The following is a 26,772-nucleotide window of genomic DNA, read 5'->3' as shown; positions in this document are numbered from 1 at the left end:
AAAGAAATACGATTGACCTTTGGATATAGGATTACATTATGCTATTCCTGGTTGGACTACGAGTGAGAGTGGTAAAACTTATTGAATACTAAGTGAACAAACGCCGGGCACGAGAAATGTACATTCAAAGAAACAAAGTGTGAATGATAAAAAAAAAGAGGCAAAAACACCTGTCCCCTCATTCCGCCCCACTTGTAGCCCTAATTGGTACACACGTGTTTGCAAACGCAACAACATGACGTCGTTTGTTTGCCGATTGATGGATGAGTTGAAAGCTTCTTCGTTTAGGCAAATAATATAGTATAACTTTGATTAGCTCTACAAAAACAACACCAAGATCAGTTAATGTCCTAGCTAACCTAAGTATCATTTTGATTCTTAGGGTAGAGAAAACAGTAAGGATAGGCAGAACACATGGAAATTGCAATGTGATGCCCACAAGATTTTGCATGCACATAAATTGTTTGACCCATCACAGAAAAACAAAGAATTATGAAAATGAGTTTTGAGTAGAGATTTGCTACATATGAAATTTAGTGCAGTAGATTTATTAGAAATAAGCCCTATAAATTTAGAATGCTACAACTCCAAAATTCCATGCAAATCTTTTGAATCAAATAATAGGCCCTAGCACAAGCATCTGGTCCGGGGCATGTCATCACGCGGTGGTGGCGCCGACCCGCCTGCCTCCACACTTGGTCACACACCTCTTACCATCATATGACAGCGATCTTCCATACGACCATGCCGTGAGGCTCAACAATATATCGGACACCACCGCCCCTTGCTTCATGTCCGTCGTGAGTCTATCGAGCACTTTCCCCGCGGACAGACCGGCTCCCTTGCGGTAACGAGCTAGCATTGGTAATAATAATAATTATTATTATTATGTGTTTAGTCTTAGTGTTATTCAGAAACTTTGTCGTGATCGATTGAACTTTTGTTGGAACTCAAACTGTATTATATAAAATTTTGAATATACAAATTCAAACAGATTGTTAACTCTACCTCACTCTCCTGCATCAAGATAAGCGGCAACATAGAGCGAACATCGAACCGCCAATAATGTCAGCAGGCGGCGGCTGAACGCATGTTATTGTCCTACTTTTTTTATGAAGCTATATATTCTCGTACCTTTCTCCTTGCGAAGTTACATTGTCCTACATTTCCTCAACTTTGTTCACTACATGGCACCACATTTAGTTTCGTTAGACAAAAAAAAGGAACTGCATGTCTGTGATTATCTACTCTGAACTGCAATTGCTACCCCTAAACATAAGGAACAATGCATGATAGTGACTGGAAGCTTCGATGGTTCTAAAGAGACACAACGGAGACACAACACCCTGGCAAACTCAAGAGGGCGGAAACATGAAGATATGGATCGAAACAGTCGCAGAGAACTTCATCATTCCATAGAAACATCTCTTTCTCGCTCGAACCCCAGGATGGAAAGCTGCGAGAAGAAGATTCCGCTAAGCCAAAGAACAGTGACGATTCAGACAGATGTGGTGTTGCCTGGAAGCTCGAATCAGTGAGGACGTTTTCTTGGAGCAGGCCGAGGATTGCGGGAAGAGCACGACAGTAGTCAGAGAGTCGGAGGGACCGACCGCCATCAGACACGACCGGCCGAATGGGGAGCTATACCAAGTGCCGGGAATTCTACGGACGAACTGACGGTCTGGCACGCGTATTGAAAACCTCCACTTGAAAGCAACACGGGCAATGGGTCTGGGAGTCTGGGAGACAATACGCGAGGAGGAGACTCAATTGTTTGCTCGCGGAGGCCTTGTTTACTTCTAGGGTATTTATGGGGATGGGAGGGGATTATTTCGTATCCCGGAAAATCCCCACTTGTCCGTTTACTTCTCCGGTTTTGAACGACATAATCCCGAGATATCCCCTCCCATCCCCTCCCATCCCCACATTTTTTGCCTAAATCAAAAACTCTTCATCATACTAGTGTATTTTTGGGGAAGGGTATTTGAGGGGATTGGGTGAACACCAAATCCCCTCCCATCCCCATACCTATTGGGAAGAAAAATACGAGAGAAGTAAACAAGGCCGGAGAGTATCTAGGTGCTATCCCCCGCTTGCTTCAGTATCATCTGCACGCTAAGCTCCAAACTCCAGATGTCTCCATTTCACACCCTGAAAATATTTCCACGTTGATTCCCGTTTTAGGCAACCCATTTTGCTTGTTTCCCCTTATTTTTTTCTTAGAAATTCTCATTTTGCTTGGTCCACCAAACAATCATGAAAAGTCCAAAATTGCTTGGAAAATGCTGCTTCGTCTGAAATACCCTTGACGGATGCTTGTGGGGGGTCTAGTGTGCTCTTCAGAAATAAGTGACTCAACTTTATCTAGATATGAAAAAATTGAGCCACTAATCTCCGAAAGAACTAAGATTGACCTTTAGAAATCTGATTAGATTATGCTATCCCTGGTTGGACTACGATTGGAGTGGTCAAATTTATGGAATACTAAGTGAACGAATGCCAAGCGTGAGAAATATACATTCGAAGAAACATAGAGTGCGGATGATAAATCCAAAATTAGGAAAAAAACAGTGATGGGATTAAAGCTAAATTAGGCAAACGGATCCGGCCACCATCCCGCCCCACTTGCAGCCCTAATCGGTACACACGTGTTTGCAAACGCGACAACATGCTATAACTTGTTTGCCTATTGATGGATGAGTTGAAAGCTTCTTGGTCTAGGCAAATAATATATTACTTTGATTAGCTCTACAAAAAAAATCACCAAGATCAATTAATATCCTACCTACCCTAGGGGTCCTTTTGATTCTTAGGGCCACCTGAAAACAGCGACGATGAGGCCAGTAAGGATAGGCAGAACCGCAGAACACATGAAAATTGCCCACAAGAATTTTTTCAAAGGGAGGCAAAAGATTTACCTCCATTCATTTATTAATAAGAAAGGTCATGACATGATCAATTGTCCAAGAAACAAGTATGAGAACAACAAAAGGGATTACTCTCCCAAAATTAAAAGACTCAAATGCTTTGCGCCTGCGGCAACCCAAAGGTTAAATTCGCTCTTAATGGATGCAAGGATGATAGGTGTTGCAGCGTACTTGTTACTGAAAATTCTTGTGTTGTGCTCCTTCCAAACCGTCCAAGAAAGGAGATGGGGAGAGAAGCTATCATTTAGCGGTTACCCTTCATCATCTCGGTCCACCACGACTTGGTGGTAAGGTCCGTCATCCACTCACTCGTTGTAATGGAAGAAATCCCAAGCCACTCTTTAACAAGGCCCCAAAACCTCTTGGTGAACCGGAAATGGGTGAAAAGGTGAGCCGACTCTTAAGTTTGCTTGCAAAGCGGGCAAATCCCACAATTGTTCCGCCCTCTCCGCTCAAGGTGGTCAGCCGTCCAAAGTCTATTGCAGATGGCTAGCCAAACAAAGAACTTAATCTTCGGAGGAGCCCAAGCCTTCCAAACCAACTTGTTCATGTTTGTAGTCGTGGCTCCGAAGAATTATGCATTATAAGCCAAGGTAGTATAGTATTCCTTGTTAGCCGTGAGGTTCCAAATAATAGTGCCATCAGTAACTTCATGCAGATGAATGTTGTTTAGGAGGAACAATTAGCAAATGTATTCATGAATGTGAATGATAGTCAAATTGGCGCCAATCTTTGAAATCCAAGCATTGTTTTCCATTGCTTGCTTGACGGTCCATTTCTTCCTTATGGACGCCTCATATATTAGAGGAGCAACATCCTTGGGCTTCACACCATGGAGCCAAGGAGAATGCCAAAAGGGCGCAATCTTCCCATTCCCGATAGTGACAGTGGTGGCGGCATAAAAAGAGGTCCATGTCAACCTCATTGCAAGGAGTTCCTTGCCCACCAAAATCTTCGTTGGGTCTCTCCATTGAAACTAAGGCCACTTCAACGTAGAGCTATTGCGAATTTCTCAAGGTGGAGGATCCCCAACCCTCCAAGCCTAGTTGGCCTACACACCGCCTCCCATTTTAATTTGCATTTTCCTCCGGTAACCTCTTTGGTATCAGACCAAAGGAATGCACGCTCTATCTTGTTCATCTTGGTGAGGTGGTACATCGCTTGACAGGTGACAGTTGACAAGAGCCCCCCCCCCCCCGCCTGTCCGACCTCGTTCATCCCGGCCATGGGTTGGAAGTCGACCCTCTTAATCTTCCACACTGAAAGGTGCTTCGCCCATAATACGTTTACTGAATATGTGGGGCCGTATTTAACTTTCACACCAGTGTATAGATCTGAATCAAGATATACATTACCTTAGATCGAATCAGATTATGCTCGATCTTTACATATACTTTATCATTTTTTTAGCATAACCTTTACAATATTTGGATTTAGAGCAGATCAGATGATGAAAGGATCATGGATCATAACCGAGTGCGATATTAAAGGAAAAACTTATCAGGACTAGGATTGGAAGTGGTAAACTTTGTCGAAACTAGTGAAGGAACAAAGTGAGGATGATCCGTACACACGTGGTTATGGACGCAATGTAACTTCTATGAGTAAAAAGCTTCATCTAGACAAATACATTATTTTGATTAACTCTACAAAAAAATCACCGACATCAATTAATATCCTACATACTACTACGGGTCATATATCCGGACGGAGTATATGCCTAACTTATATCTGACGCGGGTCATTGCACCACGTGGTGGAATCCCCGACCCGCCTGCCCCCGCACTCAGTCACACAACTCTTACCGTCATACGACCCCAACCTGCCATACGAGCCCGCGGGGAGGTGCAGCGCGACGTCGAACACCGCCGCCCCTTGCTTCATCTCCGTCGTGAGTCCTTCGAGCACTTGCCCCAGATGCACGCCGGCCACCGCGTTTGCGGCGACGCGCCGCTCAGCCGACTTCCACGGCCAGGCGCAGAGCCGCCCCGTCTCGGCCTCGCTTGCAGCAAGCTTGACACCATTGTAGGAGACCTCCACGTAGGTGCCGGGTTTGATGCACGCCTTGTTGATGCTCCAGGAGGAGACGCGGAGAGTGAGGTTGAAGGAGAGGCCCCTCGCCGGGTCGAGACCGGAGACGGAGTCTATGGCAACGTAGTGCTCCACGTCTTGACGAAAGATCGCGGCCGCGATCAGGCACAAGGCCATGGCGACAACGATCCCTTGGAGGCACCAGGCGCAGCAAACTCTCGTGGCCTTGTTCTTCCGCTCCATTATTTCTGGATCTCCATGGATTGCATGCCTCTCCACGTCGTCCATCCCGGTCATCGCCTGCCTGCTACCCATGGTCGGGTTTCTGTAGGCTTGTCGAGAGCTTGAGTTTGTCGTCGTTGCAGCAGAAAAGATCGATGATCTAGTTTCCTTTTGGGGAATCGAGATCGGTTTCGGGCATATATGTATCGCGATGCCCGATGGATTTATGTACGCGAGTAGTTTCCGTTCCGTTTTGGAGTCGTAGCCGATCGCCGGACGTGATGCATCAGACTACCTGAAGGTTTCGGTTTTTTCTGCTTTTTTTAGTCTTTTTTCCTGTTGCATAAACACGAGATGTGAAATGTCGTAATATATATCGATCTTTTCTTTTTGTTCCTTTTCTTGTGCGAAAATATATCTATACCTAATAATAAAGGAGCTAACTTTTCCTTGGTTTGGTCCGTCTAATATGTTTTCGTCCAACTTCGTTTTGCCTTTCCGTACGTCGCCCCGTTCGCTCGCCATATGGTGTTCGTAAAGGAATCGTTTCGTTCCCTATCTCATCGTGTTCTTAAAGGAAACCACTCGATGAGACTCCCTATATAAAGCGACCACGGCGTGACACGGAGGATACGAGATCGATTAGCATGATACTGCCCAGAAGATCTCGGCTAGGCGGACCGGCGGAGCGCCGTTGACAAGGCCGAGCAGAAGAAGTCGGTTGGGAAGACATTGGGCTTGGGGCCGAGCTCCTCCACGCCATCGACGAAGCCAAGTACAGGATGCTGGCGCGGAACAAGATGGCATCCATACTGCGCAGCCTTCGGGACGCGATGTCACAGTCGTCGCCCAGACGGTCACCGGCAAGATCGGTCGTCTTCGACAAGGCCGAGAGTCGGTTGGGAGGACAGCAGGTTTGGGGCCGATCTCCTCCATGCCACAGATGAAGCAGGGTACATGGAGCCGGCGCCGGGCAAGATGGCATCTGTGCTGCGCAGCCTTCGGTGACGCGATGTCACCGGCGTCGCCCAGATGGTTACCGGCGAGATCGCCACCATCGTGCTCTCCATGATGTCCTACAGCGCCTACATATCGTCGATCCTCAACAAGACGGATGCGGCCATGGATCCGAACGTACGTCCGCGAGTTCTGTTGCTGATTGATCCGTGTGCCTACCGCCTCTCCCGTGGTTGTTCAGATCCGTTTCCTCAGTTTGCTTTCTGGGCAGCAAAAGGAAATTGCTGATCGCATTAGCGCACGTTCCAGATCCTCCTCTGGCACACGGTTGCAAAAGAGTTAGATCGAAGAACAAATCGCGTCCAGCTTCCGACCTTTAGCGTTAAGGCTTGCATGTGGCCAACTCAAAGATTGTTTGAACGATTCTTCTGTTTTTCTCTTGGATCCCATATATACGTTTCAGCGAGTGCTTTACCTAGCACCTTGCACCTAACCTCTACGTACTCGCATGTTACCGCACTAGGAATTAGTTCTTCTCATAACGCAGCTGATGGCTGCCGTCGGGTACGGCGGCGGTTCCACGCAAGAGGAGATGCAGCAGACAATGGTTACTAATGTCGAGCGTATTTTGCTCTACATACCGCGGCATCGCATGCGCTGTCAACTCCAACGGATTTGGGTTCTGAAGGAAGGTCAGCGTGAGCATGCGTGAAACGCATAACTAACGTGATAATGATAACGTGTTGCAATATCTATGCAGGATACAACAGGACATGCCGTATGAGAAAGCTCTTCTTATGGATCATGCCATTACAAGTCCCATTATCAGTACACCAAGTTATTTTTAGCCCAGTCCCTTCTCATTCAACTGAAAAAACAGCTTAAGAGAAATTAGGAGAACAATGTATGCTACTAAAGACAAACAGTTTACACAATATCGATACATGAACAATGGTAATTAAGAAAAGGAAAGAGGTAATTTGCACCTCTCAAAAAACCAGCAAGACAATTACCTAGGCGTCATATGTAATGGCACTGTTGTTGCAACATATACTCCAATGGATGTACTGAACCCTGCTGAAACTAGATGCTTAGATGCTTAAATAATGGTCAAGTTCATCTGCATTATGATAATTGTGAAGATAGACTAACCGAACCAGCTACGATTTTTTAGAAAGAAGACTATTATGAGGTAATATGGCCGGACAAATCTTTCATGCTTTGTGGAATCCAGTTCCTCCGTATATTGAGCCTTGATTTTCATGCTTTATAGAATGTGAAGTTGCATGGCCAGTGTGAGTAAATGTGAATGTTTCTAATTTTCCTCTCGATGCTGCCCTCTGTGGCCATTGCCGTCATGGTGGTGCGCGAGGAATAGAATCGGGTGAAAACAAATGTTATTGAATTTACAAACTCCTCGCTTCTGCTTTCCCAAACAATGGCCTACTTGAGTATCCCCGTTGCTTATTGAATTTACAAATGTTATCGATCCGTCACCAACACATGAGGTGGTGTGTCTGAAGCGTACTTCTCCTTTTTATCTCCGTTGCAAGCACGGGTATGTTTTCTATATGGAATAAAGAAAGAAGACCTGCATGTTGCCTTAGTATATGGAATTAAGATTATATATATGGAATAAAAAAGAAGACCTGCATGCTGCCTTAGTATATGGAATTAAAAAAGGGACGGATGATGAAAGGTTGCCTGATGGGTTTGATGATGATTGCTGATTGGTAATAAACGCCTTGCATGAGTGCTTAATTGAAAGGAAGACGGGGGACGTGCACAGTCCAGGGAATATTGAGCCACAAGGTGCCCTTATAAACATGGTGCTGCACTAATGTATGCAATACTGTACAAGAACTTATGTCCATTTGAAACTTTGACCTTCTCCAATTTGTTTTCCTGGCTCCACAAAACAAAGCTCAATGGCTTGGGACGATCTTTTTTTTTAAAGACTGATGACACTGTATGAATTATGAAGACTGACAACAACATATAATTGTAAAATGTTATAAAGAAAATATGTCAACTATTATAAAGACCGAGGACACTTTGTGAAATACAAAGATTGATGACAATATGTAATTGTAAAATGTCCTACATATGTGTTGCTAATGAGCATTTTATTTTGTTCTAAATCAATAATTCTTTTTTCTTCCGCGGCAACGCGCGGGCATTGTCCTAGTAGAGGATAAGTTGAACTAGCTTAATACCACTACATTGTTACGATGAAGAAAAATTAATGAGATCAACATATGAAATATCCATTCCAATATAGTCTACATTTTGCCATCCATGGGGGATTTTACAATTTGCCCCACTTTTTTTTTGCACTTTAAACGAAAGTGTGGAAAATAATAAAATATACCACCATGCCCTCAGCTTTGAGAATAAATGGCCTAGTTCCAATGGCTAAGGGCATCTCCAGCAGCCCGATGTAAATAAATTAAAAGTGTATTTGTGTCCAGCCGATCAAAATTAGGGTAGAACACACAAACTGACTGTTGCATCCGTGCCGACGCATTCGGTTCACGGCCCGGATTTAGGGAGAGAATTGTTAGGATTTAATTAAATAGGATAATTAAGAGGATAATCCTCCCGTTGTTTCTCTATGGCGGTTTGCTATGCAAACAGTCGTGTCCTTTCTCTCACATCCCCTTGTACGGACGCGTCCCTATTCGTGTCCTTTCACCTTGTATAAATATGTTGATCATCAATGGAATAAGACACTAGTTGATTCATTGCCTCTCTCGCTCGATTCTCTCCCGATTACTTACAACACGTTATCAGCACGCTCGCCGTTGAGCGAGTCCTAGAGCCAAAGTGCCAAAGTTCGCTGGCGAACTCGCCGGAAAAGAGACGAACAGGAGAGGAAGAACAAGCAAATTGGTAAGAAAAATTGCTTGGAGTCGCCACTGTATCTTCGTCGCCGCGTCCTTCGGTTCGCAGGCCGCCGTCACTTCGTCGCTCGTCGCCGCATGAGCGGCCTTGGAAAACGCCGCCGCTTCGACGGCCGGCGCTACGGCGTTCGCGGCCACATCGGCCGCCGCCAGGCCGGCGGATACCGGGCGCGCCGCCACGGCATGGGCCGCTTTCGCGGCCAGAACTTCCCCAACCGTCGCCGTTCCGGTCCGGCGACCGGCGTCGCGCCTCAGCCAACGCCCGCCGCGCCCGTCGCTCCGCGAGCACCGCCACCGGCGTTCTGGTGCTCGGAGCACGGCTGGGTTATCTGCCCCCTACACGGGTACGGCTCCGCCGCCGGCGGGGACGCGGTTGGGCAGTCGCCCACATCGGTCTTCGAGTTTGGCTCGACCAGCGCCGCGCTCGGCGACGTCCGCATCGTCGCGCAGCGGCTTCTGTCTCCGACCCCCGCGGTCGTCGAGATAGAGGGCGGCCGGAGCGCCGCTCGTCGCTGGTGAACTCCGCTGCATCAGCAGCCCCGGAGGACGTCGCGTGTGGTTGTCGCTGCTGCTGTTTCGGTAGAGGATTTGGGGATCGATCAGTTCCTATCCTATCCTCCCATACAGTACAGGGACTACACTAATAGTAGTGGTGGACAGTCCAAGCCCAGCACGGCACACCACATGCGGCTTCTCTCTGCTTATTAATTTAGTTGATTTATTTCGGCATCTTAGCAGATTCCCTTTCGAACAGCAAGTTCTAGCAGTAATTTTCTTCGTGTTATAGACTCTGTTTAAATTATAGTATTTAAAATTCAGTACTGTAAATCTGCAGAGTATTATGTATTCATGTAATATATTTCCATGTGTGCGACATGTTGAGATTAATTACATTTTTATTTTGCGGTTGAGATTTTCAATTTCTCGCGAATAAAATCAATTCATCGTCTTAATTGAGCTTTTTGGCTTGATACGAGCACGAATTGATATGCAAAATTTAAAGTGACTTCTTCAAATTGATGTTTTGGGATCCCGAGGTAGTGTGTAGATTTATCTACACCTGCTATTTAAGCCTACATATTGTCATCTTGACATTATGATTGCCTATGTGCTCTCCCAGACATTTAATTAAGTTGTGACATAAGGCATTCGAAGCGTGAGTATCTTATACTCGCTAATGCTGCTAGATCTACTCTAAAATTTCTTTTGGATATTATCTACAACGTGCCATACTTAACAATTTGAGGTTCACACTAATGAGTTCAAGCCCACTTCTTGAAACTTCATTTATTTTGCATAGTTCATTACGACATAACCATGATGGATTTTAATTTACCGAATGTAAATTAAATTTTCTGGTTTACTATATAGATGAACGATGGCTCGAGAGTTTGATGCAATCGCTCTCAATGGCCACAACTATCCTATATGGGCCATGGACATCTAGATCGCTCGTGCGTCCCGTGGGTTAGTGCGTGCAATCCATGCTCCAGGTTCCACTCCGGTTGGAGTCACGCGGCTGACAGATGACCAAAAATATGTTGCTTTGTACATCATAAGGCACCATGTTCATCCAGATCTCAAATCTGAGTACTTGGAGGAAGAATCCCCTAGTACTTTGTTTCATGCCCTCAAAACGAGGTATAAACAGTAGAAGGCAGTTGTCATGCTTGATGCATTCCATGATTGGACACATCTTTGACTCCAGGACTTCAAGTCTGTCGGGGAGTACAATCATGAGGTTCATAATACCAGTTTCAAACTGCGCTTTTGCGGGAAGGAACCTACTGATGCGGAGAAGATAGAGAAAACTTTATCTACTATGCTCCCATCTCGACAGATCCTCCTCGCGACTACCAAGTCTATTTCGATCTTATTCATATTTTACTTCATGCTGAAAGCATGATGAGCTACTCGCTAAGAATGGCTCTCAGTGTCCGGTTGGTTCTCAACCTCTAACTGAAGTTCATATGAATGTCGCTGAAGGACGAAAGTTTGATGGTGGCTTCAAAGGCAAGCCCTCGAACTTCAACGGTAAGCGAAAGCGCAACCGGAACAGGAAGTCTAGAAACTCGCACCAGTGGGAAAGGCACCGCAAAGCCAAGTTTGACAAAACTAAGTTTTGCGACAAGTATGGATGCTACACGCACCCCACCGACAAGTGCAAGCCCACGACGATCCGGCCATTATCTCGCAAGCAATCCCATGGCCGCAACGCACCTCGAGGGAAAAGGTTTGAAGCCAACCTCAACCTTCATCCATATGGCGCCGATGGAGCCGGTAGTTCGCGAGACGTTCCTTCCGGACCTCACACCACCGTAACTCTCCAGCTAGTCAAAGGACCCTACAGAACGGAGGACATGATAGTTGAGTATGCCTCAACCTACATGTTTGGAGACTTCGTCTAGTCCCACTATCTCCTTGGTGGTCGCTTTATTAATGTCCATTTGTGTTGTTGTAGTAGAACATATATATTGTATCAAGCACTCGATATAAATAAGATTGTATACATTCTATATATCCGATAAAGATTTCCATATTGGAACTTCTTCGATTCTATATATAGATTTCTACGAGTGCCAATCCGATGGATGTGGAACAAGTATATGAAAATGTACCCGCTCTATTGTCTGGATTGAACTGCACGTACATCCAACTCGTAGCACATGTTGCATATAATGCAATTCCATCGGTCATGTGTTGCATGAGCTAAACTTTTCTAGTCATGAGATTTAGTTGCACTATTGTGCCAGTGGATCACTTCAGTCCCTTGAACACATTCAAGGTGATATTTGTGGTCCCAACCAACCATTGTTTGGACTAAAGATCGAATTAAAACAATTCAAATGGACAAATATTGTTGAAGAATTCTCTTCACATGCCTCCACTATTTTGTGCATGGCTCCGAGGATCGAAGTTCAGCACAATGTCCTATGTGTCCATACACAATTGTTTTTGGTTTTGTCTCTGATCAAAAGGATTTTCTCATTGCACGACCCATGTTAATGAATTGCAATTTACCAACTTTACATTGGAGTCATGCAGTTTTACACGCTGCTACTGACTAACTGTATGTAGCAGTACTTCCCCTCTGCAATTGATACGTGGAAATCCTCCGAGCATTTCCCATCTGCGTAAGTTCGGAAACGCTTCACGCGTACCGATCTCACCACCGCAGCGTACATCATGGGCCCACATATGCGGGATCTATGTGGGGTACAGATATCCGTCGATAACCCAAGTACCTTGAACCCCACATAAGGGATGTATTCATAGCCCAGTACACTGATTGCTTATATTTAAGGAGGATTATTTCCAGGCATTAGGGGGAGATTTCAAGTACCACATCGAATGCCAGGAAATTAATTGGGACTTCACGTTCCTCCTCAAGAATCTGGACTCTACGTTCGGATTCACAAATTTGCAACACATGCAAATAACCTGCCAGATTCATTTACTGATCTCAAAGGTGTTACAAAACCTTTCAATCCGGTTAGAAATGCGCCCGAAAGAGTGGAGGTACCAATAAAAACCACTCAACTCCCTGTTTCATAAAAGAGGGGGAGTAGTACGGCCTCGACCAGGATCTAGCTTTTTGCAAAGCAACAAAGGAAATCGAGGAATCCTCTAAATCGGTAAATGCATATCAACCAAGCGTTGACTAACACCTTATGGGTAGTATACACCCAAGTGGAAGGGAAACCTCCACAACCCAGCTTCAGCTTGCACACACTGGCTGGGACATCGGAACACTCTGACTCACGCGTATTGGGAAATCACGTAGAGTCATCATGGGTGCTTGAGATTTCCTCCAACTATGTCGATTCTGGAGAATCATATGATTAAAGCCTACAAATGTCGACAATATTTCTCTTGTATGATTGCAAACATCCTTCATAATGATTCAGATCCAAAGACCATGGCCATGGCAGAGTGTAAACCACTTGCTCGGACTGAAACAATCGAAGAATGCAATCCAAGCAGAATTAGCCTTGCTCCTCCAAATGAATTCCCTATGCGATTCAATATGTTCTCTTTCAGAAACGGAATGAGATAACAAGGTGGTGAGAAAGCAAGGCTTGTAGCACAAGGTCGGATTTACGCAGAGATCCGAGACCTAATCTCTAGATGCGAGTGGAATCCTATTTCCGATACATTATATCATTGGCAGTACAAAATCATCTATCTATACAGTTGATAGATGTAGTGACTACATATCCATGTGGATCACTAGATTTGGACATGTATGGTTCCCGATGGAATCACAATCCGAATCAAAATGAAATGCAACATGTATTGTGTAAACTTAATAAGTCACAACATGGCTTATTGTTGTCGGTATATTTTGGCACAACCGATGTAGTAAGTTCCTTATACACAAGGATTACTCCTACAATGATGATTACCTATTTGTGTTTGTCATACACAAGGATTACTCTTGAAATGACAAAGCGTGTGATCATCTAAAAGACGGAATTTGAGATGAAGGATTTGGTTTAACCCAAACAATGCTTGATACTACAAGTCGAGCTACTTTACTCAAGTATTATGGTACACCAAGTTGCCTATATTATAAATATTGGAGAAACTTAAAAATGGACAAGTCATATCCATCTCCCATGCCGGTTGTTCGATCTCTAGACGTAGAGAAAGATTCACTCAAACCACGGGATGATGTAGAACGTATGTTGGGACTTGAAGTTCCATTACTCAGTGCCATTGGACCCACCAACACAATTGGTTGGGAATCAAGAATATCTTTCGATATCTCCAAGGCACCACACATTACTTGACGTATTCTTGTAATTTCAGAGCAATCTGAACTCCAATATCATCAGGATCACTGATGTTGGCTACTTGAATGATCCCCACAATGTGTATCAACATGGTAGAATTGTCACTCCGTAGATGTCTTCGGACTCTTGTGACAACACCTATCAACATTCTGAAATACAAAGCCGCGTCAACATGTGTAGCTTTATGGAATGATAAACCACATACATAAGTCATGTGGTATTGGTTCTCTTGAATCATCAACCATTATCTACACAGATAATGTCTCTTGTGTTGCATGGATGCAAACATGATAGATCAAGAGCAATATCATAAAGCATATTGCCCCTAAATATTTTATCTCCATGAACTCCGGAAGAGTTGGGGAATAAATATCTTGCAAGTCAAATAATGCGATAATCTCATTGGTTTGTTCACGAAGTCTCTACTAACTTCAAGTATTCCATAAGTATTTTATGGAATTGGTATGTGACGGCTTCCAAATTTGCAAGAATCAGGGGGAGTATCTTCCTAAATCAATCATGTTCAAAACATCATATTACACTCTTTTTCCCTTTATGAGTTTACTATACAGGTTCTCATCAAGGTTTTTAATGAGGTAATATCAACACAAGATGATATGTCATATTTTCTGTTTTCCCCACCGGGGTTTTTAGGAAAGTATATACGACATATATTGTTCTCTAAACTCTATGGGTTTTTCCCCTTTTACAAGGTTTTTCTCATATTGAGTTAACAAAGAGACGATACCAATTATATGCTGTGTTATTTTCTCCTTATTTTTCCACTGGGTTTTTGAAGGAGTTTTAACAGCATATCCAAGCATTATATGTTGCACCATTTTCTCCTTATTTTTCCCACTGGGTTTTTAAGGAGTTTTAGCAACATATCATATATACACACTACTCTCCTCATATTTTTCCCACAGGGTTTTTAGAGGAGATGATTCCAAAGATGATTGTAGAAATGACCAAGCGTGAAGACAAGGAAGGATTAGGGGGAGTGTTAGGATTTAATTAAATAGGATAATTAAGAGGATAATCCTCCCGTTGTTTCTCTATGGCGGTTTGCTATGCAAACAGTCGTGTCCTTTCTCTCACATCCCCTTGTACGGACGCGTCCCTATTCGTGTCCTTTCACCTTGTATAAATATGTTGATCATCAATGGAATAAGACACTAGTTGATTCATTGCCTCTCTCGCTCGATTCTCTCCCGATTACTTACAACAAGAATGTGTGGACGCAGATGCGCGGTGGACTGTTTTGCTGTCCGTCCAGAGCCTTTCCGGGCCTACTCATCATTCACAGAAAAATAACTCTTGTTGATTGATACTTATTGGCCAAAATATATAGAGGATAAGTTGAACTAGCTTAATACCACTACAATGTTACGATGAAGAAGAAAAATTAAAGAGATCAACATATGAAATACCGATTCCCAATTTAGTCAACATTCTGCCATGCCCTCAACTTTGAGAATAAATGGCCTAGTTCCAATGACTAAGGGCATCTCCAGCAGGCCGATGTAAATGAATTAAAAGTGTTTGCTTATTCTCGAAGGTGATCAAAATTAGGGTAGAACCCGGCCGAGAGGCCCAACACAAACTAACTGTTGCGTCCGCTCTGACGCATTCGTGGCCCATATTTAGGGAGAGAATGTGTCAACATGGACACGCGGTGGAGTATTTTGCTGTCCGTCCCGAGGCTTTCCAGGCCTACTTGTCATTCACGAACGCTTTTGGAGTCCGTTTTGCGTCTAGCTGGTGAAGATACCCTAAGAACTTTCCCTCTTATTGAGCTATAAGCTAACTCAAACTCTATCGATGCTAATTCCATCGGATATCCAGTATCCACATCTGCCAATTTAAATAAAAGTGCATAGTATATATTATCTTCGTTTTAAGATATAAGCTTTTTTTAGATTCTTCGATTTCAAATTTCAAACCTGAGCAAATTTTAAAGCTACTGCCATCAGAAAATGAAAAAAAAAACCCCGTACAGAAACCGAAAAGAACAGGCCAGCACGAAACCCTTTCACCTCCTACATCCGAAAACTCTGAACTGAAGCCCCTACCTGAAGACAAGACAAACCGAAGAGCAGAGCAGAGAGAGCGCCGCGACCGCGAGAGTCCAACCCCCACCTACTCGCCCTTCCCCGAGCGGAACCGCCGTGATCCGGCGATGTCGTCGTGGCTGCGGAGCGCGGTGAGCAAGGCCGTCGAGGCGGGCGGCCGCAGCGGCGTCACCCGCGCCGTGCTGGGCTACGCCGACGCCGTCGCCCACCACGCTGGCCAGGCCGTCGCCGAGGGCACCAAGATCCTCAACGACCGCATGGTGAGCGCCCCCTCTGCTGAGCTTTGCTGCCCCTACTCCCCGCCTGCTCAGGAAGCCCCCTTCGATTTCGTCGAAATTGTCGCCGTTCTTGGGGAGGTGTGATGTGAACTGAGAAATTAGTCAGTCAAAGGCGCGATTTTTGTGTAGAATAGCTAGCTTTAAACATAATTCGAGTTGTCACGATATTAGTTTGATCTTACGAACTCAGGAGATCTCCTAGCAATGAGACGATTTCTTGTCCTACATGTTATGAAGTGTTGCCACAAAGGGGGAGAAAGGCTAACGAGTTTGGGGATTTGGGCTTTTTGACTGTTTCACTCTAGGTGGCTTCTGTGTGTATGTACTATGTACTTTACTCACAACATCAAATGCCTTATCACTAAGTCCTGTAGGTGGTTGTACACCAGCTGAAATTTGTCCTAAGTTACTCAAGTGTTCAATGTGATTTGCAGAGCATGCAGAACTACAAAAGCGTCAAGCAGACAGTGAAGCGCTTGGAGGAGGCGGCAGTCTCAGCACGCGGGGACGAGAGGGTTCAGGTGCTCAGGCGCTGGCTCAGGGCGCTTCAAGAGATCGAGGCTGCACTCGGAGGTTCGGAAAGGAGCGTCACGCAGAATGCCCCTTCAAACGAACCGAACATACGGAAAACGCCATTAGCGAGAGTATGCATCTACAAATCGCGTTGGATTTATGTGTCCATTTATATCCATGCTCTATGCCTTCTATGCTTGCTTAGTTTCATGTGCTCTGATGTTGCGCAGGTTTTGTTTTATGATGCTGACGTTGGAGGAGCTCCTATGAACTTCCGAGATGTATTCCTCTATAGCCAAGCACTTGAGGGCATTACATTGTCCATGGTGAGTTGGTTCAGCCATGCTGTCCTGGCTGTCAAGATAACGTCTGCTTCATCTGACTAAGTAATTCATACTTTTTTTTTTTCCATTCTCAGGTTCTTGAAGCTCCTAGTGAAGAAGAGGTCTCCCTACTTTTGGAAATTTTTGGGTGAGCTTACTGTGTACATGATCTTTTATATTTGGTGGCCAGTGTTGCTAGTTTCATGATATGTTGATGTAATGGACTTAACTATCTTTAAAACCCTATTTCATTTAGGCTTAATAGGAATATATACCCACTTGCTTAAATACTGCAGTACAGAGAAAAGAGCATCGACATTGTATAGATTATGCTAGTCGATTATACTTCTGATGCTGTTTACTGCTCCTCGTATTTCTGAGTGTATTTTTGAATCTCAACAGCCTTTCCATTTTAACTATTTGTCATTTCCTATAGTATATGTCTTACAGGAGGGAAAGAAATCAATAATGCAATTATTAGCAGTATACAAGACTTGGCAAAATCATTCTCTGTTTACCAGGATGAAGTTCTGGTACGTTTGTTGGATGTCTTATACTCGCATGCCATTTAAATTACTAACTTGGTAACAAGCTGAAGTTACAACGTAATACTTTGAACAGATGATTTGTGAATGTAATGTACCTGACAACCAACTTGCAGTCTACAACTATCATTCACATATATATACTTGATTTCTTCTTTCCCTCTGTATTGATTTTTTTTGGCCTATTTTATCTCAAGCTTCTTGCTTACTGTTGAAATGGTAGAATTATTTACCACAGTTTACTTCCTTTTCTTCGCAAGCATCCTTTATCTCTTATTTACATTATCCTTTTTTGGGGTGATCTGTGTTTTACACCACACATGCTTTGTTATCACATTTTTTCATAATCGCATAAAAGCCCTACCAAAAAGAGAAAATGATGTGTTATCACTTTGTTATTTGAGAAGAATTTTTAGGTTTATTACCAAATAACTACTAGAACAGACCAGTAACCATAGATGGCAAGGCCAGTCATTTGATATGTCCGACCGTGAGGCTGTGACCATACAGTCATAACGTGTTAGTTTTCTAATCTCCTGATTTATTGCGACAATGTGATGATGCATTTTCTGTTCCAGTGTCGCTGGACTAGGAGAGAGGACATAACATTGCTCACTACTACCCATTTTTTATATCTTTCAGTTAGGAGAAATTTGGATGTGATGCACAAGTTAGTGAAGTTTTGAGTAGTTGACTTATTGTAACATATTATGTCCCTTGACTTGTTTAGGTGAAACGTGAAGAGCTGCTTCAGTTTACCCAAAGTGCTATTTCAGGACTAAAGAGGAGTGCTGACATTGTGAGGTGAGCATTTATATACTAACCAGCTGTTAAATTCTGATTATCTTACTGATTGTTTGCATATCTAAGTAGTAAATGGTTTCGTGCTCCTAGTCCCTTAATTCTACTCAGTTTTGCCCACATCAAAAACTCAGCTCAATGCTTCATCGAGTTAGGATTAAATTTCAATGTGTTATTGGATAGTGCTTGTCATTATATGTTGAACAACATTGAGTAGAACTTATTTGGAGCTTGGACGCTCAAGTTATTGCAGATTATGTGTCAGTTTTTTTTTTTTTGCCTATTTCACGTCTTTGAGGGGAAAACTGAGCAAAACTAAAAACCAGGCGCATGAACATAATTTTCCCATCTAAATATTATATGCTATACTGGATGTACACCATGCATTTTGCTAGTAATTGTTTCATAAATGTCAATTTAACAGCCAATGATTTGAACCGTAAATCTGGAACCTTCCTTATCTGTGCCTATGGTGCATTTGCCTCTATTTTTGCAGGCAATTGGTAGTACTTCTTTTATTGTTACTCTAATATGTTAATTTCACTTCAGGATAGATGCTGAAGCCATAGAGTTGTGGAAGAAACTAGATGAGAAGGAGGCATCGCGAGTTCAATCAACTCAAGGTCCAGAAAAAGTGTCAGAAAATACTGCTGCTGCGATCGTTGAGGTGTCGCCTCTGTGAACATATTATAGTTTAGTAATTGATACACAGGAGTTTTCTTGATTTAGCTTAGTTGTCACTCGTCATACTACCGTTTGATTTGCACAGTGCACATGTGTTTAGCCTGACAACTTGAACTATTTTATTAGAATTTGTTATTTCATCCCACCTGATTGAGCAATTGCTGGTCAGGAAGTGCACCTGTCAGATAGATTCTCCCCGAAAACAAATGCAATGACTAATTAATTATACAGAAAGGAAGTGCCAACCATGGTTTCGCTGATCATGTTAAATATGCTCACTGCATCAATAGGCAATAGTTCTCATCTAAACAAAGTAGTTTGGTATCACATGTTCTATTAATATTTTTTTGTTTCAGTGTGCTAACTGCATTCTCTCCCCTTTGGCTAGTCTTTTAAAGAAGCACTCACTGAAGTCCGGTTCTGCTCTAGAATGGAAGATCTTCTCCTGAAGAAAAGATCAATTAATGCTGGGGATTCCCCAGAGGTCCATTTCCAAAAGGCATGTATTATGTGATCTATATCTATATGTATATCTTTGTTAAGCTAGACATCTTCGTATTTTGAAATTAACCATCCAGTTTTGGACAATGACCAAGCCAATACAGTTCACATGAACGAAAACACAGTCATGCATTTTTTGATGTAAGTACAGATCTCCAATAGGGATATCTTTTAATGCTACGCGCTGCAAAGTGCATACTTTTACATTTTTGTTCCTGGAAATTCATTTATGAACTTAGAGCATCTACACTCGCCCCCCATAAAGGCTCCGGCGGTGCCGATTTTTGGCGGGGGGTGGGGTCCGGCGCTAAACACAAAATGGGGGGCGGTCGGCCCCCAGCCGTGACCCCCATACAAATGATGTACATTTTAAATAAAATTATTATTATTCCATTATAAGTAAAAGACTAGTCATATTCATATCTAGGCCTATAGTACATGTATTCGAAGTCGCCGTCGTTGTCGGAGGAGGAGCTGTCGTCGTTGCTCGCCGGGTGCGGCTCGAACCTACGAGGCGGCGGTGGTGGTTGCATCCGCAGAGGCTGCGGCGGTGCACGCGGCGGGGACAGATGGCCGCAGCGGCTGCAACCTAGGCTGTCGTCGCCACGGCGTGCACGGTAGGTCTGCTCCTCCTTCTCCCACCAGGACCGGCGAGCCTCCACCGGCGACGGTAGTGGCGGCTTCAGGGAGGCGCGGATGGCCACGCGTTGGCCCGGGAAATCCTTCGGGTCGCCGGGGCGCCTAAAGTTGTTGGTGACCATGGCATACTCCTGCGGCGCCTTCCACTCCGGTCCCTCCTCCGGCCCCTCCGACTGCGTGTGGGGTGGGGGGGGGGGGGGATAGGGTGTCCGGATGACGAAGCCGCCGCGCTCGCTGCTGCCCTTCTTCGACGGCTGGAAGTGAGAGTATCGTACGCGGGGATAGTCGCCCGCCAAGATGTGGTTCATCACACCCTCGAGGGTAGATGGAGGCATATGAACCCTGACGGGCAGGGGTAGATGGAGGCGCTCAGCGCCTCCACCTCCGCGTGGGTGAGGTCAAGATCACTGGACGCCATGGGTGAGATGTGTGGGAGAGAAATCTGTAGAACTAGGATATGAGATGTGGCCCTTCCACCACTTCCCGCCTTCATATAGCGGCGACAATGGCGGGAAGCGGTGGAAAGGGCGGGAAGATGTAGGCAGGAATCGGCAGAAGTGGCAGGAAGATGTAGCACATCTCGCTGCCAAGGCTGGCCCGCGGCGATTTTCCAGCCGTCCGACGCCCCGCTAGCCTCCCTTTCTACTGGGTTCGGCCTGGGGGCGCCGGATGGAAAGTTGGGCCACGCCAGCGCGAAAAACAAATTTGGGGCCGCGGCTGGGCGCGATTTTTGGTGCCGGCGCCCCCAAAAGCGTATAGGGGGCCTTTGGGGAGGGCGAGTGGAGATGCTCCTAATTACTAAAAGAATCGACCTGATGAGTCATGGGACTATACTATAATGTGTCCCTTCTTAGATATATTTACCGTTAAATAGTTGCACACTATGCACTATTACCCATATTTGTTGGAAACTTGGACTTGATGACCGTAAAAGTTGATTCTTCTGCTAAAGTTTCACGCAAATTTGTGTGGCTCCAAAGGACCAATTGCCAATGTGCATTGGTGACACCGCGAGAGTGTCAGCTTTTGTGTTAGCTTTTATTCAATTTAGACTTTTGATATTGACTTGGTGGACACTTAGCAGCAACGTTGCTTATATGTCAACACTTGGTGAAGCATGGATTGCATTAACAATACCATTTGGTAAAATTTGCAGGTTGACAAACTGAAGGTCTTAGCATCTTCCCTTGCTAATTCATCCTCCAAGGCAGAGAAGCGTATTGCGGATCACAGGTGGAGCCTCCATACAACTTTTGTATATGATTCTTTTGACGTCATTTAGTGTACTTTTATTGATGGTCCCTTAAAGTTTATGGTTTGTATGGGTGAATTTATAACTCGTGTAGACCATGAAGTATCAATCGTATTGCTCCCTACTGTGGCTGTGTGTTTTTCTGGATTTTAATGACACATTTTTGTTTTTAACTGTTCCTTTCATTGTACAAAGAACTTCGAGGTGAAATTTCAAATTTTATTTTGCATGCTGTCAGACGCCAGAAAGAGGAGGCTCTTAACTTTCGTGCCAAAAAGGAGAATGAAGTGACTGCAGTTGAAAAAGTAAGAATCCTAGCTCATATGGTGGTAGTCGTTATGTTTGCACTTCTTCTGTAGGAACTCATTTTTTTCGAGAAAACACACAGACTGGGTGTTTCTTTTCATTGAAAAGGAGAGGGGTACATGCCTCCTAGGAGGTGAATCACAACATTTATTACAAGACTCAGTGGACGTCCCAGGTGGATGGGATGATCACCCTTAGGAACTCATATTTTAGAACATAGTACTTTCATCGCGCTGGATACTTCTCTTATTTAATGGCAACTGCATTTAACACCGGCTGTAAGGAAGCTTATGCATGTGCCGAGTGAAGCTTGAGCCAGCCAACGGTGGGGCTTGAGCGTAGAGTTAGGCTCAAGCTCAGCTCGAGCAAAATGAAATGAGGTTGAGCTCATCTCTTAAAAGCTCAAGAGGGAGGTCATGCATATTAGAAATGAAGAAAATGACTTCCATTCTGAGCTCAGCTTGTTCCAGTCCTGTAATTTCTGTTAATCCACTCTGAATCAATGGGACAGGGAAAAAAATGGTTTTTTTAAGAAATCATCAGCTCTTGGACAAATGCCTTAAAAGAAACTCATTCAGAAGTCCGTAAATTCCTATGAACTGTGTTGTGTGCAATTTGGTGTTGTGGCCCGTGTTGCTACAGTTGGATGTTGGGTCAGATCCAACTCTGCTGTGCCTCACCAGACACATCAACGGGAGAAGACAATGAGAAGGATGGGGAGGGAAATAAAGATTGACTCATGGAGTCCAGTAGCTGCTAGGGCTGAAGTTTGCTCGCTTTGGTGTGACTGGTGATTGGGTTTGGGCTGTTGATTGCTGAGTCAGGCGATGGGTCAGGGGAAATTTAATTTGCACATAGATTGGACTATTCGAGTGAGGTGGCATCAAGCCGCCAATAACCATTGAAGTAACGGAGAATTGATTTTGAGTATGCACGCAAGCTTTAGGGAATAGCTAGCTCATTTTGAGCTTGAGCCAAGCTTGAACCGAGCCTAGTTCTAGCTGCTCAAATAGTTTGTCGAGCCCACACCTGTTTACAAGGCAATTAGGATGTCCACCTATATTTGTGGAGCATAAGCACTTCTCGTGCCAGCAGATACATGCCACACGTATATCATAAAAATGAATACATGGATACATTTTACTTGTCACGTATTCTACTGATGCTCCAGTTGAGAAACAAATATTTACTGTGTCACTACTATAGGACTTGACTGCTGAGATTTCTGAATTGGAGAAACAAAGGGATGAACTCGAGGCTCAGTTGAAGAAGGTACCTTACCTTTTCCATAGTAAGATCTTCTTTATTCTTATTTTCATGTTTTCTTCATATAGGCCTAGGTTTAACATGGACAGAGATATGTCATCCAGCAGAATGACGAGTTCTTCATTAGTTGCCTTAGCCCATAGTAGCAAAAGCCTGATACAGGATTAACTTACAGTTGCAACATTCTAATAGAGGTGTTGAGTTTTTCTTTTAAGGAATGTGGTAGAGGAAGCCCCCCACTAGGATTTTCTTTATAAATAATAAGAACCCGAATCTAGATCCATGAGGATTTGAACCTCGGTGCCTGAATTGTACATCTGCTTCCCTAACCAGGAGAGCTAGGCTCACTTCTTAAAAGTGAGTTACCAGTGATATTTGTCATTTTGCTAATTTAGAAATCCCCATGAACTTTTCCTTAGTCTTATGGAAGATTACCAAAACATGAATACTTTCCTACACAATGGAAGATACCCTTTCTCCATTGAACTCCTTCTGGCACGTATCAATCTCATTGTTTACATCTGTATAGAGTAGATTGGGGGAGGCACATTCCCGCCAAATGGCAGGTGCCCCCCTGATGGAGTCCTGTTATTAATTTGCCACTGGAAGACTTTATTTTTATTGAGGTCATTTCTATGTTTCTCCAACAGGTCAATATTTCATTAAATGCTGCTGTTGGACGGCTCAAGCTAACGAGAGAAGAGAGGGATCAATTTGATGAAGCAAACAATCAGATGATCTTTAGTCTAAAAGCAAAGGTGCTGTCACTTTTTCTGATTGACCCAGTTTTTGTTTTTGACTTTTTTCCCTGTAATATTCAAGATAACATTTTTTGCTGTTTAGTTTAAGTGTTGATGAGCCTGTTGTTTTCTTCTCTCGCGTTCAATCAGGAAAATGAACTTTCAAAAACTATTGCCTCGTGTAATGTGGAGGCTGGTGTAGTCAAGACTTGGATCAATTTCCTTGAGGATACTTGGCAGCTTCAGTCGTCATATGATGAACAGAATGAAAAGAAAGCAAAGTATGTAGTCCTCTTTTCTCCTTGTAAAGCTATAATTAAAACCGGGCCACATTTTTTAATCAGCCCAGCTTTATTTTTTTGGTTTATGACCGTAGTGATGAGCTAGAGAGATGCACAAGCAATTTTATGAAGTTGACAAAATATCACCTTTCTACATTCAAGGTACTCTTGGTTGGACATAAATGTTCAGAGCCCTTGTTGAATCTAGCAAACACACTAAACAATCATAGTATATCTTTGATTCACTGACTTGTGTGCATCGTCTGTATTGGACAGGAAGTTCTGAGGCCATCAATTGAGCGGATCCACACATTTGTAGATAATTTGGCAGTCTTAAATTCAAGGTTGTTCAGTTGTTTTTTCTTAAGCCTTTCCATATACTCATAGATCATCCTTTTTCGATATAAATATCTATCCTGATAACTTTGTCATTGTGTGATTTGGACCAATATTGTAGGGATGAATCAACGGAACTTGAAAATGAAGAGGTATCAGAAAAGACAAGCCCACAGAAATCCCTTGAGGAGGAATACTTGGAAACTGAAAAAAAGGTTCCTACTGAGTACCAACTGTTGCATACCTGGTTTTATACTTGAACTGCTCATTAGTAATTTTTAAGCCCATCAACCTCTTCAAATAAATATCCCTACATATCTATGTGTTTTCCCCCCTAAAAATGTAGTTGTGCAGTAGAAATTACATCATGAACAAATACGATTTCGAGTGGGTTCAGTTTTAATTAGAAAATAAGTATTTTGGGTAGCTATTGATGTTGCAATGTTTTCAGATCGTAATTGCCTTCAGCATCACTGATCACATGAAGAAGCTGTTTTACTCTGAACAAGGGGCCGGTTCTAGGTACTACACTTTGCATACTTTGTATCTTTCTCGTCCTTATGATTCGTTTCGTGGGAAATCGTCGCTGATCCCTGCTGCTGGACATATCTTGTTTTCTTTTCTTTTCAGGAGAGATGATCCAGAGATTGGGAGCTTATTTTCTGAGATAGAGAAACTGAGAGAGGCATTCGATTCTATAGAAAGGCCAACGCTAGACATCGAAGTCCGCAGAGCAAAGGTGCCAACGAAGGAGAGACCCGAATCGAGTTCCTCGCCTGTGCAGGCACCCTCTACGCCTGAAGCTGCACCCGTGGTCTCTCCAAAATCTCCAGTGAAATCTGAGCAGATACCGCATCCGGAGCTTGCAGAGTTGGAGCTAGAATTTGGTAAATCCGGCAGGTACTCCCACGAAGATATAAGCGGGTGGGAGTTCGACGAGCTTGAGGAGGAGCTGAGAGCCGACATATCCAAATCAAGCAGTACAAAATAACCACTTGCATCCTGCAGACACCACCGAGATGTATACTATGTTGCTGACACTGCACATTGCCGAACACCCGAATGTACATAATGCTGTTTTATCATGTCTGATCCATTGCTCTGTTCTTTCTGTATGTGAGAGATGCAAATATGTAACAGTGCCGTTGACAAGTCATTTGTTATTTGTTTGTTCTTGTCATGGACATTTATGTATAAAGAAACAGAAAATGCACTTAACATTTCCAAGCAATCCCATGTATATGTATTTTAGATTTCTGAAGCATGGATGAGTAACCAACTTGTACCCGAACCTGACAACTAGCAAGGTCAGCATGCCTGATCATCGTTCAACTCTAGCTGCCTTAGTACGTGGGGAAGACGGTGAACTATGGAAGTGTATCATGCGCTAGGGCTCTTTGGGCATATAACTTCCCCATGCCAACGATGACAGAGGGGTGCAACGTCGAGCCTAGAGTTCAGTGCAGGCCGAAGAAGCTGGAGTGTAAGCAATACACGGAAGTGGAACACACCCTTCTTCTCGGGGCAGGACTCTTTCCTCGGCCGATGGATACGACAGAGAAAACTGCATGTGTTGATGTTTCCAAATAGCATGATCAAACTACAAAAACATTCCATAACAATGGTAGAACTCGGAGTTTGTAACCCCTAAAAATGTGGCAGCTAATTAAGGAGAAGAGAGGAGATCAGAATAACATAGGTAATATCGTATCATAGCGTAAACAACGAGAAAAGTTAATGCTAAACAAATCTTGTACACAAATTTGCATTGAGATTAAAAAAACAATAAATATAGCATGACTATAATACTACTTCATGATACTATCGGAAATTCAATTCGGCTCCCGGATGCGTATGCTCCCTCTACCAAAAAATCATATTTCGAAATATCGAAAAATTTGGACAAAAAATTCTACATGTACATCTCCATAACTCCATAATATATACAGCCAAAGAAGAAGGCTAGAGGCCGAGCAAAATTGTTGATGGTACAGGCTGACACTCAGCAGGCTGGTTCATTTACTCAACTCCCTTCTGATGGTAATAATCACTCTGAGAGTGGGGATGGCTTTATCAGAACCCCTGCAACACCTCTTCATGTGCTGCAAAGGGTTGGAAGGCAGCTGGGTATTGCTGAAGAGAAATTGACTAGAGAGAAGCTTGAAGCTGCTCCAAAGGCTGCTACTAAAGACAAGAGTGATGATGTGTAAACTGCAGCATGATGGGGCCTTGTCTGGAGTCCTTAGGGGTATATGCTATGTTTGGTGCTTTTGGGGTGTGTCTTTTGTGGTGTGCCAACTTATCAGTATATTCAGTGTGAGTTTTGTTGTGTGGGTTAACTGCCATGTAAGGTGCTTTGGTCAGTGTGGGTGTGCTATGTTATGTAAGACACTAAGTCA

At 43.8% G+C, this 26,772-nt stretch overlaps 1 protein-coding gene across 1 annotated transcript; it reads left to right on the top strand.

The window, feature by feature from the left end:
- Positions 1 to 15,913: 15,913 nt before the first annotated feature.
- On the top strand, positions 15,914 to 25,648 carry LOC124666494. Its single transcript, XM_047203845.1, has 18 exons — positions 15,914 to 16,168; positions 16,621 to 16,830; positions 16,930 to 17,025; positions 17,118 to 17,170; positions 17,459 to 17,555; positions 18,298 to 18,371; positions 18,918 to 19,035; positions 19,441 to 19,551; positions 21,349 to 21,425; positions 21,683 to 21,749; positions 22,957 to 23,022; positions 23,667 to 23,774; positions 23,907 to 24,037; positions 24,133 to 24,199; positions 24,314 to 24,381; positions 24,495 to 24,588; positions 24,825 to 24,895; positions 25,004 to 25,648. Exons 1-18 carry the CDS (start codon positions 16,016 to 16,018, stop codon positions 25,362 to 25,364), a joined length of 2,022 nt encoding a protein of 673 aa, XP_047059801.1. The 5' UTR covers positions 15,914 to 16,015; the 3' UTR covers positions 25,365 to 25,648.
- The last annotated feature ends 1,124 nt before the right edge of the window (positions 25,649 to 26,772 follow it).

Source organism: Lolium rigidum, chromosome 6 (assembly GCF_022539505.1).
Source record: "Lolium rigidum isolate FL_2022 chromosome 6, APGP_CSIRO_Lrig_0.1, whole genome shotgun sequence".
Lineage (NCBI taxonomy): Eukaryota > Viridiplantae > Streptophyta > Magnoliopsida > Poales > Poaceae > Lolium > Lolium rigidum.
The sequence above is the reverse complement of the archived record's forward strand: the minus strand, read 5'-3'. Positions and strand labels throughout refer to the sequence as shown.

Coding starts and splice junctions, on each gene's coding strand:
- LOC124666494 (XM_047203845.1), top strand. CDS start 16,016: ATGTCGTCGTGGCTGCGGAGCGCGGTGAGCAAGGCCGTCGAGGCGGGC. Junction 24,200..24,313: donor ATCACCTTTCTACATTCAAG/GTACTCTTGGTT, acceptor TGTATTGGACAG/GAAGTTCTGAGGCCATCAAT. Junction 24,896..25,003: donor GAACAAGGGGCCGGTTCTAG/GTACTACACTTT, acceptor TTTTCTTTTCAG/GAGAGATGATCCAGAGATTG.